Source organism: Megalops cyprinoides, chromosome 7 (assembly GCF_013368585.1).
Source record: "Megalops cyprinoides isolate fMegCyp1 chromosome 7, fMegCyp1.pri, whole genome shotgun sequence".
Lineage (NCBI taxonomy): Eukaryota > Metazoa > Chordata > Actinopteri > Elopiformes > Megalopidae > Megalops > Megalops cyprinoides.
Window position 1 is genome coordinate 38902383 of NC_050589.1, and position 16973 is coordinate 38919355.

A 16973-nucleotide genomic window follows, 5' to 3' on the forward strand; every position below is an offset into this window, starting at 1 on the left:
CAAAAATTTGAACAGGATTTCAGACTAAATGTTCTAGAAACAGACACACTGATGTACTGTCAAACTCATTCCATTCTCCTGCGGAATTGTAATGCTGCAGACCCCCCCACAATCCCAGGTCAGGTGGCAGGGGTTTGGAAAGGAACAACAATGAGAACATAAGTGTATACATCATCTCACCCTTTTTCTTTGCCCTATTTCACATTTCTAAAACCATCCTGCTTCATTGAGAGCGCCCATTTTATAACTGAACAGAACTGGCTAGTTACATAACTGACAGCATGCACTACAGGAGGGAGACGACCTTTCCGTCTTAACGGATGACAAAGGAGTGCATATTTAGCATGCAAACCCTTGCATGTACAATACATGCATGAACTCACCAGGACATGTGCACACATCCATGCTCATGCATGCACAATAACACACACAAAGGGCAGGAGGGCCTGGGGCTTGGGAGTGACATAGCGGGGTGGCCATCCCAGACAAACACAATTTCCTGTCGGAGTGGAGCGGTACAGTAGGGGTTGCCCTCAGGACTCCATGAAAAAATATCAACAAATTCATAACAGGTTCAAAGGTTAACACAGATTAACCTAATCCAGAGAAGGCTTTGTAATAAGGCCTTTTCATTAAAAAAGCCTCACTGATGTACATTTGTGCATTTTGTCTCTAAATAAATCACTCCACTGTAATACAGTGCCAAATCAATCTGAGATGGGTTATTTATTTTTTATTTAAGTTAACTTGGCAGTGTTGATTGGGTGGCATCCTTACTGTGGTGCCAGGTGATGATGTGACTGATTGGTTGGATCTGTTCACACTCCCTTTGCACAGGTTTCATCAGAGCCTTGATTGACATACCCAGAATCAATAATGCTCTCATAGCAAGGATAGGGTACTGACACTTTCATTTTGTCCTGACCTAATCTCTCTCTCAACAGCATGTCCCAAAGCTCTGTCTACCACTGATCTCAGCTCTGCAGCACCAAAGACATTCTTGTCTCAAATACATCCTCTATTCACAGTGTCCTCAAATCATGAAGCTACCTTCCCTCCACACTTATCTGATATCAAGCATTAGGATAATGAGCAACAGCACAAAACCTCTCCTACACTAGTCCTCACAAAAGGTATAGCTACTTTCTTGCTATTATTATTTTTGCTTAAAATATGACAAACTATGGCACAAAGAATTCTGAAAACACTGTATAATATTACACTGAAAATATTTAAATATAGTCTTCTATAAGCCACAAAGGTTAGGTCTGACATGTGATGTCCCCTGTATAAAAGATATACAGGGGACATCACATGAAGAAAGAAAGCTTCTGTATGTTGCCTTTTTTAAACTCTCTCATTTTGTGGAAACTGGTGTCAAAATATTTTTTTCCTTTTCACTGAAAGTGTGATCAAACTGTTTAATAGCAAAAGCCAGCTTTGGACTACTACTGATCAACTGATCCTCTACTATAGCAGAAAGTCAAATTTTAAGGCTTTTTCTTCACTCTCATTTTGCATACCCTGAAATTCATGCTCCCCGGCTACACAAATATGAAGCATGTAATGTTAAACATTGTCATTATATACTAACAACATGCTACGAAAACCAACTGGCTATAATATTTATGTATAATTATGACAACAGTAATGATACATTATGTACTATTTACAAAGGTGTTATGAGTGTTACATAACTAAAAGGTGAATGTCATCAAACCTTAGTTTGTGTGAAATGTGTTACATATTTCTGTAAGTAATGCATTAATTTGTTTAATTTTTTCTGACTCCTCTGTGCTTACTGCATAATTAATTGCCTATGAATTTGAGGTGTTCCTTGTCTGAACAATAATGTTTTAGCGGTTTGTGCCCGTGAACCTTAACTCTCAGAGTAATGTGTGGCTTCACAGACAGACTCTCCAAAATATGAGAGTGCTCTGCCTTCAAGCATGTTAAAAATCACTGTTCACAGAAAACAGTAAATAGAACATCAACAGAACAATGCATGACAATTTAAATAATACAGTGTATTGAATACATAATTTTCAATAGTGAATTCATAAGATTCCAGAGTGTTGACTTATGCTCTGATCTTACTCCTGTGGAGCTCCAAACTCAATCCACCTATTTTTGAGAAGATGTTGATTTCCAGGAAATTTTTCTTCCATTTCCTACCCAGACAAATCCACAGGACAAACACATTTCCTGACTTCTAAAAATCTGAAAGTTGGACAAATTTAGCTCAGACTTAAGCATGTCTGCCAAACAAAAGAAGACAATCAAAGCCAGCTGCTCCAGGAGTATGTTTGAATGTCAGTGTCCTTGCTTTTTATTTCAAGCGTTTGTAAACATGATGTAATGTAACTAATGACTGAACTAGGGCTGTCCCGAATACAATTTTTTTGTTTTTTGGGCTCCGGAGCTTCGGTAGTAATCAACAGCAAATCAAAGCTTCGGCCGGGTGGGGGGTGGGTGCTGAGCATGACTCAGGATGGGCTCAGCCAGACATTTCTCCGTTCTCGGCTTTGTTCGTTTTGTTCGCTTCGACACCTGCACCAACAGAAATTCCTAGCACATGGTGAATAAAAAAATTCTGATTCTGATTATATTTATAAGATTTATATTTATTTACAATTTCTTTATTGTCATTTCTCAGTACTCGCATACATTGAAATGAAATTTGTCCTCTGTATTTAACCCATCCTATACACTCATCGCCATCACTGCTTACAGAGCCGCAGTATTTAAACATGGTGTCACACCCCACTGGAGGCAGAGAGAAGCATGGCTTCGCTGCAGCTAGCATCCTCCCAGGGTGACAAACTTAGCTAGGGGTCGGTCGAAATCATTACGCCCTCTGTTCAAGTCCCAAAGTAGGAACTAGTTGATTGCCGGCTACTTTTTATTTCCCATTGCCGTCTCTGATGACGGAGCCGCAGTATTTAAACATGGTGTCACGCCCCACTGGAGGCAGAGAGAAGCATGGCATCGCTGCAGCTAGCATCCTACCAGGGTGAGAAACTTAGCTAGGGGTCGGTCGAAACAATTAGACCCTCCGTTCGACTCCCAAAGCATGAGCTCAGCGATCGCCGGCTACTTTCCCATCACCGTAACATTCACTGCTGTGAGTGAGAAGGATGTCAGGCACCCAAGCTGAGGTGGTATATATTTCCACATTTTAACAGTGCAATTAAAAAGTATAAATATAGTACAAGAATGTGCTGACAAAATGTATTTTGCAGTTCGCCTTTATTGATAGCCTACATTTAAAAAAAAAAAAAAACGAATATCCGAATCCCAAAATTGAAAATCAAATACCAACCCAACGAACAAAATCTGAATAGTCGAATATTTGGGTCCAGCCCTAGACGGAACCTTGCTGTGACTGCAGGGTTTTTTTTTTTTTTAAGTTTGTCAGACCTGTGGTTCAGTTTTAACTCTAACTTTTTCATTGCTCCCAATTCCTTTCCATGGTAGGTAGTCAGAGGAATATCTCTCCTGTAAATGGCATTCTCAACATTGAGCTCTGAGACAGGCCACAGTCACAGGTCTAACTATTGACAGTGCAGCCAGTGCAGCACACCAGGGCCCAGAGGCTGTTAGGGGCCCATGTACTTAACTATTTGTAGGTGGGCCCTCTCGCGCATTGACCGTTTAACGCAGTCTTCAAAGTAACCATTTAACAATATCACCGAGATTGTTTGTGATTGCTATATATAGCACCTTCCCACCTTGTGTATCACATTTATGGTTTTGATTTATAGACTTTTTAATATGTATTTTTATTTGTCCTTATTGAAATGTTCCAAAACTACATGTTTTATTAAAAATAAATATTATTTCTACCCACCACTTATTTACTTTGGTTGCTTTCTTCTGAAAAGTTACGACGGAAGAAGGCTTGCTGGGAAATGCTAATTTGTTTGTCCAATGACCTTGCTCCCTGTCATTTGTGATAACGCGTGACGTCAACTTTTTCCACAACAGTTCAACCTTTTAGCAAAAAGCAAAAAAAAAAAAATTAGATTTAGTATGAAGCAAGTGTTCTTCAGAAAATGGGTGATAAGTTAAAAGAATAAATAATGTTTAGCAAGCCCACACAAAAAAAGCGGCACTCAAAAGAGGAAAGACAAAAGAGAGCAGGATGAGTGTACTGCTAAACTGGTGAAATTAGACAGGTTTTTTATCCATGCTGCTTCATCGAATGCTAACGTTAGCAATGTTGACGTGCAGCCAGAGGCTAACGTCAGCTCACCATTGCTATCTAGTTCCACAAGTGAAGCTGTATCTGTATCATAGCTGAATGATGAATTCTATAAATGCAAGTGATTGTGTGATCAGGTGCCGTCATCCATTCATTCATATTGTGTAAGTCTATAATGAGTTGCTGTGCTTTTCTTGATGGCTATTTGTTCTATGATTAGCAACATACTGTGTAAGCTACCTTTGTGTTGATTTGTTAGTGTAGGCTGGCTAAAGCTATTTCGGATGTTTGATAATTGGAGAAATTAGGCTGTGACGGTTTGAGTCCAGGGCAGGCGATATATCGAATAGCTATTTTTAGGGCAATAACAGCTATCCCCGGTATGTAGCATTAGGTTTCTTCCTTTATTTTTTCCCTTTAGTTATACCTGATGCGGGAGTACACCTCCAAAGTTAAGTGGAATGCATGTATCTACATGTTGGTTAACTTACTTATTAACTTTGAAAAACACATAGCATATGTTTTCAATCTTTATGTACATTACATTTCTATGTACATTACATTTCTATGTACCGCATGGAAGCAGCATAGTGCTGTTGCTGTGATATCAACATTAAATAGATATGAGCGGCGTTTTTTTCCGCATTCCACATGGCCTCGGAATACTGGAGGTGTGCTCCCGCATCAAGTATGACTAAAGGGAAAACAATACAGGAAGAAACTGTGTGTGTGTGCGCACGAGCGTGCGCTTGTGTTTTGGGGGGGGGGGGGGGGCAAGAAAAATATTTGCACCGGGGCCAATCACAATTATGTTACATTAGTGGCCACAGTTCATGTCTCACTACAGCATGGAAAAGACAACCATTCGAAAAAAGTAAATCTAAGTCTATCACAGGCAGTTTTTCTCAACAAATAATTCACAGTCCGCCAGGGTGGGGCTATCGCTGGACTCAGTGCAGGGACAAACAAAGTGGGTGGTGTGAACAAACAGAAGACATTTCCGTCCCTCTGACTGCTAAATGTTGGCCACAATGTTGTCATCACTATGCATATCCTACAAACATAGATGTAAATTCAGGCTTGAATAACAAAAGCAATTTTTAAAAATATCTGACATTTAAACTCATGAAAAGGTCTTAAAAAAACAAAACAACACATCTAAAAATCCTCAAAGATTGTCATATGCTTTAAATGCTTTAAATGTACACAAACAGCTTACCAGTTTGATTCAACTTACCTCAGCCCCTTAAAGTACGCATCCAGCCCACATTTCAGTCTAAAGAATGAAATTTCTGATCTCTTTTATGAACATGCTACATTTTCCCTGGATTTGCTGCACTTTGAAAGACAGATGACCCTATTTCTCATGTTTAATTCTGTATTTCTCACTGGAATTCTAGTCAGTGGCAGTAAGGTTTTTATCAGAAGAATGACATAGAGATGTAATCAGATTCAGATGAGGAGAGGTAGCAGTTCCAGCCTGTAGGATTTCAGCTCCAATGACCAGATACCCAGCCCCAACAACTGATCACAATCAATTCACTGCCAACAAGCGTAATTTGTCGCCCACCACTGACACCCTCCAGGTAAACCAACAAGCCACTGAATGGCATTTATCTCAAGGAGCAGGCTGAAGAGCCACTGCCATTGCTCTTTGTCAGCAGAGGAAGAGGAAGATGAAGAGGAAATCAAAAGAATCACTGTGAAGCTGATGCGCTCTAAAAAATGCTATTCATGAAATATATCATCCTGATTTTGGAAATAGGATATGTGTTAATGGAATAATACCCCTCCCCCTTTTTTTACTACATGGTTGTAGTAGGAAACTCTATCCTGGTTTCTCCATCACCACTATCAGACCTCCCTCCCTACTCTTACCCCTCGTACCTTATCATCTCCTCTCATCATCCTCCACCTCCATTCACCCCTCTCTACACCCCCCATTCATCTTCATTTTTGTTGTTATTGCTGCCATTGCTGTTAGTGAGGGAAATTTCTGTCAGTTGGGGTGGACAAGGCTTGTATGCATGGCAGCTGGCCTATGGGGCCGCGCAGTTTGGATCAGGGTCAGGGCACTCACTTTCTCATTCATATAGAAAGGGTCTATATCCTCCAGGGGCACTGCTACCATGCCTGGAGGGATGTCACCGTAGATGAACGGCAGACTGCGGCCCGCCTCCAGGTCACTGTTGGGTTTGGGTTTGTTCTCATCGTCATCGTCGCGATGACTGCTGTCGGGCTTGGGAGGCTTCTTGGCCTTCTCCTCGGCGATTCGCCTCTCGATGTTGGCCAGAGACTCTGGGGTAAACCTCTTGAAGCTGTCAGGTCCTGGTGGTGCAAGAAGGGGTGCAGCCATGTTTTCATCCTGCAGCAAGTTCTTCTTTAGTTAGTTACCATCCAGGCCAGCCAGCTCTAAGAGGGGGCAAAACATCAGAGGGGAGAGAGAAAAAACAGTCATTAGATGGGACAACATGGCTGACTGTTCACTCACTCACTATAATGGAGGCTGCTCAACTTTACTGCTTTCAGATTTGTCCTTAACTTCAGGCAAACAAAACTTATCCAAGTATTAAATTTTTTTGTTTGTCATTTCCACAAAAACATTTCCACCAAAACTACTGTTTTACATAAGCACTGAAATTCGTTTATGGTTCTACATACATCTATATTGTCAACTGTCCTTCACCACAAGCCTGATTCAAAAAGATTCTAAGCTGGGCATTTAGGTTTAAAAAGATAACTGGCATATAGAAATACTAACCATAGTAATTATTTAATGAAAAATTAAGTCCAATATTTTACTATAGAAAATAACCCATAACTTTCTGCCAACTCTTTACTTTTCTTGGGCTACATATTGACTACACATATTTAATAATTCCACTAAAACAGATTCCATGCATAGCTATTAATGAATGAAATAACTTATGCCTACTCAGACTGTTATTTTAAGCAGGGACTGGCTTACATTGTCCATTAAAAGTACTAATCCGCTTGCAATAGCTGCACACAAAGTGATAGCTGCACACGTAGTGAGTACTTGAGTACTTTCTTAATCAGAATCAACAGCTCTTTTCACACTGGCTGCCATGGACAGACAGTGTGACTGCCTGAGACACATGTGCTGATGGCCTTAGGTTAGTCACAGCACTGTTCTTCAAAATACCTGTAATTTGATTTGTTACAGTCCAGCTGTGCGCTACACCATGCTTAATAATTCATAAATTAACAAGCATATGATCCACTGAAGCACCATCTTGGGGAAAAAAACAATTCCAATATCTAGATCCTCTCATGCACTCACAAACATTATTAATCCAATACAGCAGCTGCAGAAGGATTGTTACACAGTCTATGAAGTCCATGACTTTTATAATGCTATGGAGAACAGTTATTGTGTTAGCAGTATTGTATAGTAGTACACTGCCTCAAATTATGTTATTTTCAATGCTATGTCATATTCAGTACATTTTTGCTGGATGTGCACTGTGTTTGCCCTCTCACCACCCATTCAAATATATTAATTTTATATCAATGATATGTACAGCATGTGACTAAGAATATAATGTGAAGCTTAATTTTTAAAAACTAATTTTAATCATTAATCACTGATCAAAGCTTTGATGGAATAATCTTAATAATCCATCACTTGCTATATTACAGTACAGTTAATTAGCCCAGAATGCTGCAAGCACAAAAAAACTACACAGCAAAAGAACAGCAGTTTGATTCATTTCAGATCTTTCAAGTTTCATGTAAAATAATGGACACAGAAAAATGCATAGAAAATTGGTATCTCTAAAGTGCTGCTTTATATGTAATATACATAGGCTCTGGTTATTTATATATTCTCCTAAAGAAGGATGTGTTTTTCATCAGCAGAAAAGATCTTTTATTTCTTTCATGGAGACCAGAATTAAAACATTTTCCTCAGAACACTACACAGGTGTCAGTAAAAACAACTTCACAACATTCATGAGATTCTTTTCTGATTTATCTATTTCTTAGACCCAGGACACATGTGGTGTCCATTCCAATATAAAGGCTTAATAAAAGGGTTAACTTTGTCCACCAAAAAGTAACTATCAGACTGTATGAATTACAAAATTATCTAGAGTAACATGCAATCAAAACCGTCATCACTACCATACTGAATAAAGAACAGGTATCAAACTTCCTTTTTAAAGGTTCTATCTCTGATCCCAAAGCCTTCCAAACACGATTAATTCTTTGGTCTGACTGCAAGCAGAGACTCATAAACCTGGCATTTACTCAACAACAAAAAAAAAGCCTCACCCACAGCTGAGACTGAATCATTTATTCCATAATTGCTCTAAATAGTCTTGGATCCAGAGCAGGAAACAGTGTAGTCATTAGTCAATATTGTTCCAAAAAGACAAATCGGACCACATTGGGCATTTATCTGAATGCAATGGATCAGCCATGGACCAAACCAGTAACCTGCACTTTTGCTGACTATATTAGTGCAAACACAAAAAGTAATAAAATAATAAAGTAATTTAAAAGGCAAAAATTAAAAACATATGTAACTTCAAGTCAGGTAGACCTCCACCAGGCAATGCTGGAGGAGGGTCAGTCCTACTATGTTTCGCTTACACAATGTTCCAGGGATGTCAATTTACTATTGGCAATTTTCACTCCTGATGTAAAATATGGTATTTATGGAAATAAGAGACATGATCTGTCTCGAGGGAAATCATCTCCTTCTGTTTGGAACTGACCACAAGTCAGCTGTCCGAGATCCTGCTGCCATGGTGTTCAGACATGCTAGAGTGCAGCACTCATTCTCATGCATGCACTCGCACGCACGCACACACACACACACACACACACACACACACACATACACACATGCAGACCTCGAATTCTACACAGTTTTATGTAGTGTGCTTTCCCATCTCACCCCAGAAAGCATGAAACAGGATGTGAACCAGCTACACTGACTGAAAATTTGAAGAGAAAATTTTCACCCTGACACACTCTAAAACAAAGCATTTTAACCTCCAAAATCAAATTAAAAAAGAAAAAGCTCTGGTCAGAACAGGATCCAAAGAAAGCTGGTGGATGTGGGGACTCTTGGATGTCAGTGAAGGGCTCACGGAGTTCTGAGCAACAGATATCATCCATTTTAAACACTGACAGACACAGGGAAAAGAGCAGCACACCCAAGGGCTGAGCTACACAGGAGGTCAAACTCTCCCTGAGATAATCTTGACTGCTATGGCTACACATTACTTTCCTTAAACTCCACGTTTGCACTGTTGGAAGTCTCCTATAAAGCTCCTTAATGAAGCAATTGCTTTTGAATCCATTCAGAATGGTGCTATTACTTGCTCGTATAAAGCTGGTCTGACTTTCTTGTCTTTTCTTGTCTTTCTTGTTTTTAATTATTATCTTCAGAAAAATCTAATCATTATACTGTGGAATACAATAGTAGCAGTGTGTTGTGGTGAAGCCTGGACAGGACACAGGTGTAATGCCCCTGAGCAAAGGTTCTCCACCTATATATGTCATAATGTATCACAAATCTGGAGGAAAACATTAAACAAATGGTCATTTTAAGGTGCATTCTAGTGCAGGTCTGCTGACCATATGATTGTGAAGATGCTCCCAGTCTGAAACTGGACTTGCTGACACACACACACGTACACACACACACACAGGGCTGCCTGATGCTGCTGACATACACAGGCTCTGACATCTGCCCTCACACAGGCACATGTTATTCCTTCAGCCCTCCACCGTTCATCCAGCAGTGCTGTCCTATACCCGGCTACACCACCTGAACAGTCTGTATGCCTCCAGCAAGGCTTGCTCAGCAAAGTCTGTTGAGTGTTGTACATTTATGAGTGTGGTCAAAACACAAACTTCACAAATAAGGCAAAACAGCGCTGCATGGCAACGTGAGACAGTGACAGAGTGCATACCCCACCCGTATGCACTAGGGGTGGGATAAAATATCGATACAGGAATATATTGTATTACTTCCTCTTGCGATACGTTATCAATACACTGGCGCCAAATAACAATATTTTTATTAAAACATGCAGGCGATCTAAACGGATTCCCCCTCCAATCTGACTTACCAGAGTCACTACTTCATGACTCCTCGTGGTGGCGCTTATCAAATGAATGAGGGTAAACTTGCGGTGAAGAAATGTGCACAATTTCTCAGTCCTCCCTGGAAATGAGACCTGTCCAGCTCAATTTCAGTAAGTAACACTGACTAAATGGTTTGGATGGCAGAGACTGTTGTTTTATATAAGTAGCTAGCTTCAGTTGAGTAGTTAGCCAACTTAGCTAGGTAGCTCCTACTTACAAAATTGTCTAAATTGGAAGGTACTTTACAATTATATCGCTAGTATTCTGCATGATTAGGCATTTAAACAAAAGCTTATCTACCTAACATTATCCAAAAAGCAGAAATCGTTTAAACCATCACAGTCTCAGCTCGAATTTGTCATTGGTTCCCATTAGCAATTATTTAACTTAAGTTACCAAGTCTTTTCACTGACCACCATGAACGTAGCTCCAGACCTACACCCCGGTGGTACTAGCTAGCTAATGGCTAGCTTGCGAATTTACACCATTATGTTGCATAATCCTTAAACTTGCAGACGTTCATTTTAATAACTTGTTTTATGGTTAATTTGATGACTTACTTAGTTATGTTATTATCAGACAACTGACCGCCATAAAGATGTAACAACTGTGGGATCAATTAGCTAGCCAGCTATCCAATGTCTTGGTACTATTTCCCAGAATGAAGTTGAGAATGTATCCACACACATTGGTTGTTGTATATGGTGATTGCCACGATGAATTTTGCTGTTAACTTTTCACTATATAAGGATGAGCAGCAATGCTTAGAGCTTTCCGTGGTTTGTGTTTCTTCCCTTACGGTTAGCCAACCTCCCAGCTCCTCAAAACTAATTTGAACTGGTTTGGCCTTGGAAACACCTCTTCACACTCACGATCGTCCACACACACCATCACCACATCAGCGTAGACCGGAGAAGGGGTGTATTCAGTAAAAACAGTTTCATACTGATGGTGTGGGGTTGTGTAGCGCTCTAATATGGAAACTAGACCAAACGATGTAACCATTACAAGCCAATCCAGGTAATTCATGACACACAGGAGCTTGTCATCAACGTGTCCCTACAAGAAATAACAGAGTCAGCTGACAATGGGAAATACATGATCTAACTTGTCACCTAGCCTAACCACTGTATTTCAATACACATGGAAGCCATACAGAAAACATCTAATGTAAAATATAGAATGAACTCATGACTTGAATTGAATGACTTTAATTGCCACAAAATATGTAACACAATGGTTGCATTTTCTGACACCTTCCTGAGTTTCATTTGCGAAGTTTAGATAATTAATTGTCAAATTCTGTGAAACTGACACCACAGTGCAGTGAATAAATACATAATTCCTTCTTTTTGCCTTTTTAGGGGTATTTTTTCTTCTTGGGTTACACAAATATTGTGATGTATCGTAGATGATTGTCTTGCAATGTATCAAGTATCGCAGAATTGCTGTATCGTGATACCATCGTTATCGTGGGCAACGTATCGTGATAGTATCATATCATGAGTTACTCTGTGATTCCCATCCTAGTGTGTACCATAGGTCCCTTCAATTATGCCAGAATGTCCAAACCTTTAGAATTCTCCACCACTCCACAACCAGCCTGCCAGCCACCCCAGTCATTTTGGTGTGACAGAAGTTGAGCCTGTGCCCAAAGCCTGTTTACACAATGACAGCAGAGTGGGTGATGAGTAAGTGAGGCTTCATGAATATCAAACTAGGTGAGGCCATCATATGTTCTCAGTGACTTGCTGACTTTTGCCAGGGAGAGTACAGTCTTTTCATACAAGTCATTGCCGAACCCATTATGTGATTCATGAAACCTCTCTCCCATAGCAAAGAGAGTTAGGATCAGGTTTTTTCCCTGCTACACATTTCTATCTCACTCCATGGTCTTTTAAAAAAGTTACTTTTAGAGCCAGAAATGATGGCTGTTACTGTGGGTGCCTTTTTAACCTATTTTAAAAATTCAATCCTTTGTCTTTTCTTTTTTCTATCAGGACACTGCACTGTTTCATGACAGCATTTATTTAATTAGCAGGAACCCCTGTACTAGGCAACTAACAAAGGTACTTCGCATTTTAAAATCGCACTACCCACTCATGACTCAAACCTCCAACAGTCTATTTTCAAATATACTTCTCTAAACATCACAGTGAAAAAATAATACTCCTTGCCTTAACCCACCAATGTTCTGGATACTGTATGGCCTAATGTTACAGCTCAACTTCTCCAACCCCTTCCATGTAAATTACACAACCATTATCACATTGTAAACTTTCAGATACCACAACCTTTTCCATCCATGGGAAAAGACTAAAATGTGGCCAAAAAGTTATGAGGCTTATGTATTCAAGTTATGTCAGGGCATTAGATGCTTCTATTCAAATAGGTGGAAAGGATCTAACTTTTCGAAACAAAACTGCTTCAGTCTACACCGTAATGCAAATGCAAGCGTGTACTGCGTTTACCCATTGTAGCATTAAATAATAAATTATTAACAAACATCTGACATGTCTGACATGCCTGACTAAATTGAAAAATCTTTGCAAATGGGTATAAACATATGGATATTCCAGCTTTATTTAAATAGATATACATATGCTATACGCATCATTAGCAATGGACAATAAGATAAGATGTAAACTGTAGAATCTCTACGAAACGGACGGGTTGTTTTACGGCTTGCGGCCCCTAGAAAAATCCGTGTCCAGATAAGCAACGTCGGACACAACGCTTTCATAATTCGTGTATCCAAAAAACTTTAAACACGTTTCCAAATCGTTTTAATAAAAAAAGTCTCACACGCATTTCTGTTTACACGGTATAAAACAATTAGCCAATTCATAAAACATCGATATTGCTCTTATTTACCTTGTTTTGATCGCTAAATCAGAAATGTCGGCTACAGTCAGGGCCCATGAAATAACAGCTTCCATTAAAACACTGTATGGCGTTTTACTGAAAATCTGGATAAATCTGCAAAATACTTACATGAGAAAATATCTACAACAAACCGAAAATATAATTAAACTCGGTTTCCCGATGATGACGTGTTCATGAATGAGATGTTCTTGGTGGTGAGACTGTTCAAGGTGAATTGTTATAATCGAAGGCCAAATAACACAACCGCTCAGAATGCATCAAAGATAAAAACGTGATCGTGAAAGGAAAAACATCGCCATTACCAACACATGTGATGAAAGCACTAAGCACATAAAGTAGCTTTATTTAATTTTATTGCGTGTAAAAGACACGCTTTTTACGTTTACGACGCAATGACAATGCAAGAAATACCACTGGAAAAAACACCACCCCAACAGCACAACAAACTGACAGGTCATAGTAAATGTTTTGCCAGAGCCTTAATTTGACACCGTCCCGAAAAAACGTAAGCGAGCTTGCCAAGAATAAATCCATTGAAAAAAAAACAACATACTCACGTTAAACGCCGTCAATTGTAGATCATGTTCCGCTTGAGCATTTTGCAATTAGAAATATTTTCTGGAGGACTCGTAATAATCCATGTTAATATTTAAATCCTCTCCAAATACTTGCAAACACACACCTCATCGCGCTGCAAATTATGCAGGCAACATCGGACCATAGGGTAGTGGCACTGGATTTGACTGCGAAAAACTAAAGCTTGGCGGTGTGATGGAATCCTTCAGTGCACTGGCGCTGTCCGTTTCAGCACCACAAAGTAGTGCAGAACCGCAAAGGGAAAGATGCGAACATCACAGACATCCGTTTAAGAAAGAGCAAACCTGTCGTCATTATAAGTGCAGAATACAATATCTGTTGAGACTGAGTTAGCCCTATACACCAAACAACACAGAAAAATCTTAGGATGAGAACAGCACTGTTTAACTTCAGGCATTAGTCTGGAGAGAAGGCGCACAGACAATGTAGAAGCGTATCAAATACATATACAGACGACCCATACAAATGGACAGCTACATCACATAGGCCGTGAGCATTGCTTTCCCAATTGCAAATAATTTTGGGCATATGTTAATTTGTAGATCGCACGGTAATTAGTCTAGATTGCAGGATTAACCAAAACGCACATGAGCAACACAAAACATCCCATTCCTGAATTCAGCAATTCATTCCCCGTTATTTTGCCACAGGTAAAAAACATATTTAAGGACGCCTGGTTGTTGCACGACAAGTCCATTCAGATCGATGCTGCCTCAAGTAGAATTAGTACAAAATAATAGATTCGGGCTTTTAATCATTTTGAAAACCATGCGTTACGTTTTCGCATACACCCGAATCTCAGCCTCTCTTCAGTACACCGGGAATTGGTTATATAACAGCCACATACAAGAACACGCGGCGAGCTCTCATTCACCTACACGACACAACCCCACCACAGCAACCGGTTATGACCAATCCATATATCAGGAATTAATTGTCTGCAATATTTTCATTAATTAATTTAACCATTTGCTATAGTTTATGGAACAGATGGCTATATACATTTTTTTGTCCTGGGATCATTAGTGAGCTACATCTACATGCCTAAATAAGCAATGGAAATTTAGCTTCTTTTCAACGTACGTTATCATACAATTATTGGTTTCAATCTGTATTTGCAGTGTGTGTGGGGGGGGGGGGTGTTGTTTACTACTTTTCCACACTTGACACAACGCCCTTATTCCATTAAACACCCCCCCCCCCCCCCCCCCCATACACCACCACCAGCAGCCCCTTTTCATTTCACCCCCTTTCCACAGAGAAAATTCTTTCTCAAAGCCATTCCATTAATTACCACCTGAGCATATCCCCGAATATTACTTTCTTCCAAAGGATCATCTGAAACTGATTGTCAACAACACTATTCATGTAGAAACAGCAAGCATGGACCTGCACATTAAAGAGTATGCGTATACATTGCATTCACATACACACGTCTACTCCAGCGTGCGGGCCACAGCCTCCAAGAAATACTGCAAACACTGCAGTGGGTGGTTTCTGAATGTTACGGTATTCTGTCAGAACGTGAGTATCGACCGAATGTGACTGCAACAAAATAAATACCAACTTTCGAATAAAAACTACATCGTGTACATCCGCCACGTCATTTAACCGGGTGTTTTTCCGCTAATGTTTTTTTCTTCCTGGCCAAAATACGTGAAGGAAATGTACCACACCCGTGAAGCCTACGTCGCCTCCAACATCAATATGTATGAAAGCAAAAGCCCGTGATAAGAGCACACCACCAGTAAAAATCAATTTTTGTTGTGAAATGAAGGTAAGTTGAGAGGGGTAGCCGTTTCATTTTAGCCTACAATATACTGATTTCATTCAATACAGCCATAATTAGTATGGAGATGGGAGAATTTTGGGAGGGGGAGCGGGGGGGCTGGGGCAGAATTATCACGTTATTGGTTTTATGCTGCTTCCTTGTATCAGGTCTAACAAGTATAACAGGTATCCATTCTCTGCGAGAAAAAATAACCCCCTCCGATTTTCTTTTTTTTTGTTTGTTTGTTCGTTTGTTTTTTTAATTACAAAAGTTTGATCATCCATATGACATATTTTATATCACATTTAAATTCAATTTCAATACCGTCCAACGTAAGGCCAACACCCATTGTTATTTTCTTTAAACTTGTATCCAGAAAAAAATCCATCAGAATGACGACAGTAAGACTCTCTAATAAGTTTTTGATTTTTGATATTGAAGGGCATATACATGCATGATAGCTCTGGCAATCCGCCGATTCACAAATACACGCAAAAAAAAAGATGCTGGGCAGAAAACCACTCTGCGACATTTTTGTATACGTTGTTGGCAGCATAAAAACGGGTTCTATTTAAGAAAAATTCTAAACCGCTGCAGAAAAGAGAAGAACTACTTACTTTTTCCGCGTTATCAGAAATCCAGAAAGGCGTCGCTGGACTGCAGATGTCGAACGGATTCGGGAGAAACTGCGGTTGTCGCCATATTGTTGCTGCTATCTTCCTTCTCAGTGCGTGCGGTTACCCTGCATAATTGATGACTCCCAGCAAAATATTAGGGAGTGTCGGCAAATGCTCTGTTTAGAAACAGCAAGGGACCGTCGATTTGTAAGAAAAAATGTATCCAATTTGTGGGAAAGAATAACAGGATTTTACTTTAATGTCTTATTCGAGTTTCTACAAGAGAGGACGCTGTTTCCAAAAAATGTTGCAAAGATACAATAAAATTAAAATATTTGCGAAGTGCCATACTACAAAACACCTTAAAGATCATACGGTCTGTGAGAGTCTGGGACAGGGTTCACTTTGGGGATATACCTAGACAGCAAGGTAATTAGAAATATACTACAGAGTACCGATTTCAGAGGATTTTGTCATGACATCATTCCCTGCTTGCTCATGACACCATACTGTCTTCCACATGGATGAATGAATCAATAACTCTAGGTGAATGAGCTCATTAACCTTGCCCCATGATGTGCTTGAATTTCTGCAAAATCTTCTGCAAGGTAATGATATATCCTACACCAAAAGAAATACATTTGCATATTTAGTCAGTGGGAAATGGTCTTGAAATATCTGCAAATGACCAAATTGTTAAACTTGCCCAGTGTCACACATTCACTTTGCCATGCATTGAGATGGTGAGAGTTTGCAACCAAACATAAAATATTCA

At 39.7% G+C, this 16973-nt stretch overlaps 1 protein-coding gene across 4 annotated transcripts in view; it reads right to left on the minus strand.

The window, feature by feature from the left end:
* The window catches only part of scn8aa (sodium channel, voltage gated, type VIII, alpha subunit a), a 75154-nt gene extending 58845 nt beyond the window's left edge, over positions 1–16309 (minus strand). For all 4 annotated transcript variants that reach the window (XM_036532573.1, XM_036532571.1, XM_036532574.1 and 1 more), the window contains exons 1-2: positions 16199–16309; positions 6285–6616 (exon numbers count right to left, since the gene is read on the minus strand). In XM_036532573.1, coding sequence (XP_036388466.1) covers positions 6285–6560 — 276 coding nt within the window. In that variant the 5' untranslated portion in view covers positions 6561–6616; positions 16199–16309. The remainder of the gene's footprint in view (positions 1–6284; positions 6617–16198) is intronic.
* Positions 16310–16973: the final 664 nt, after the last annotated feature.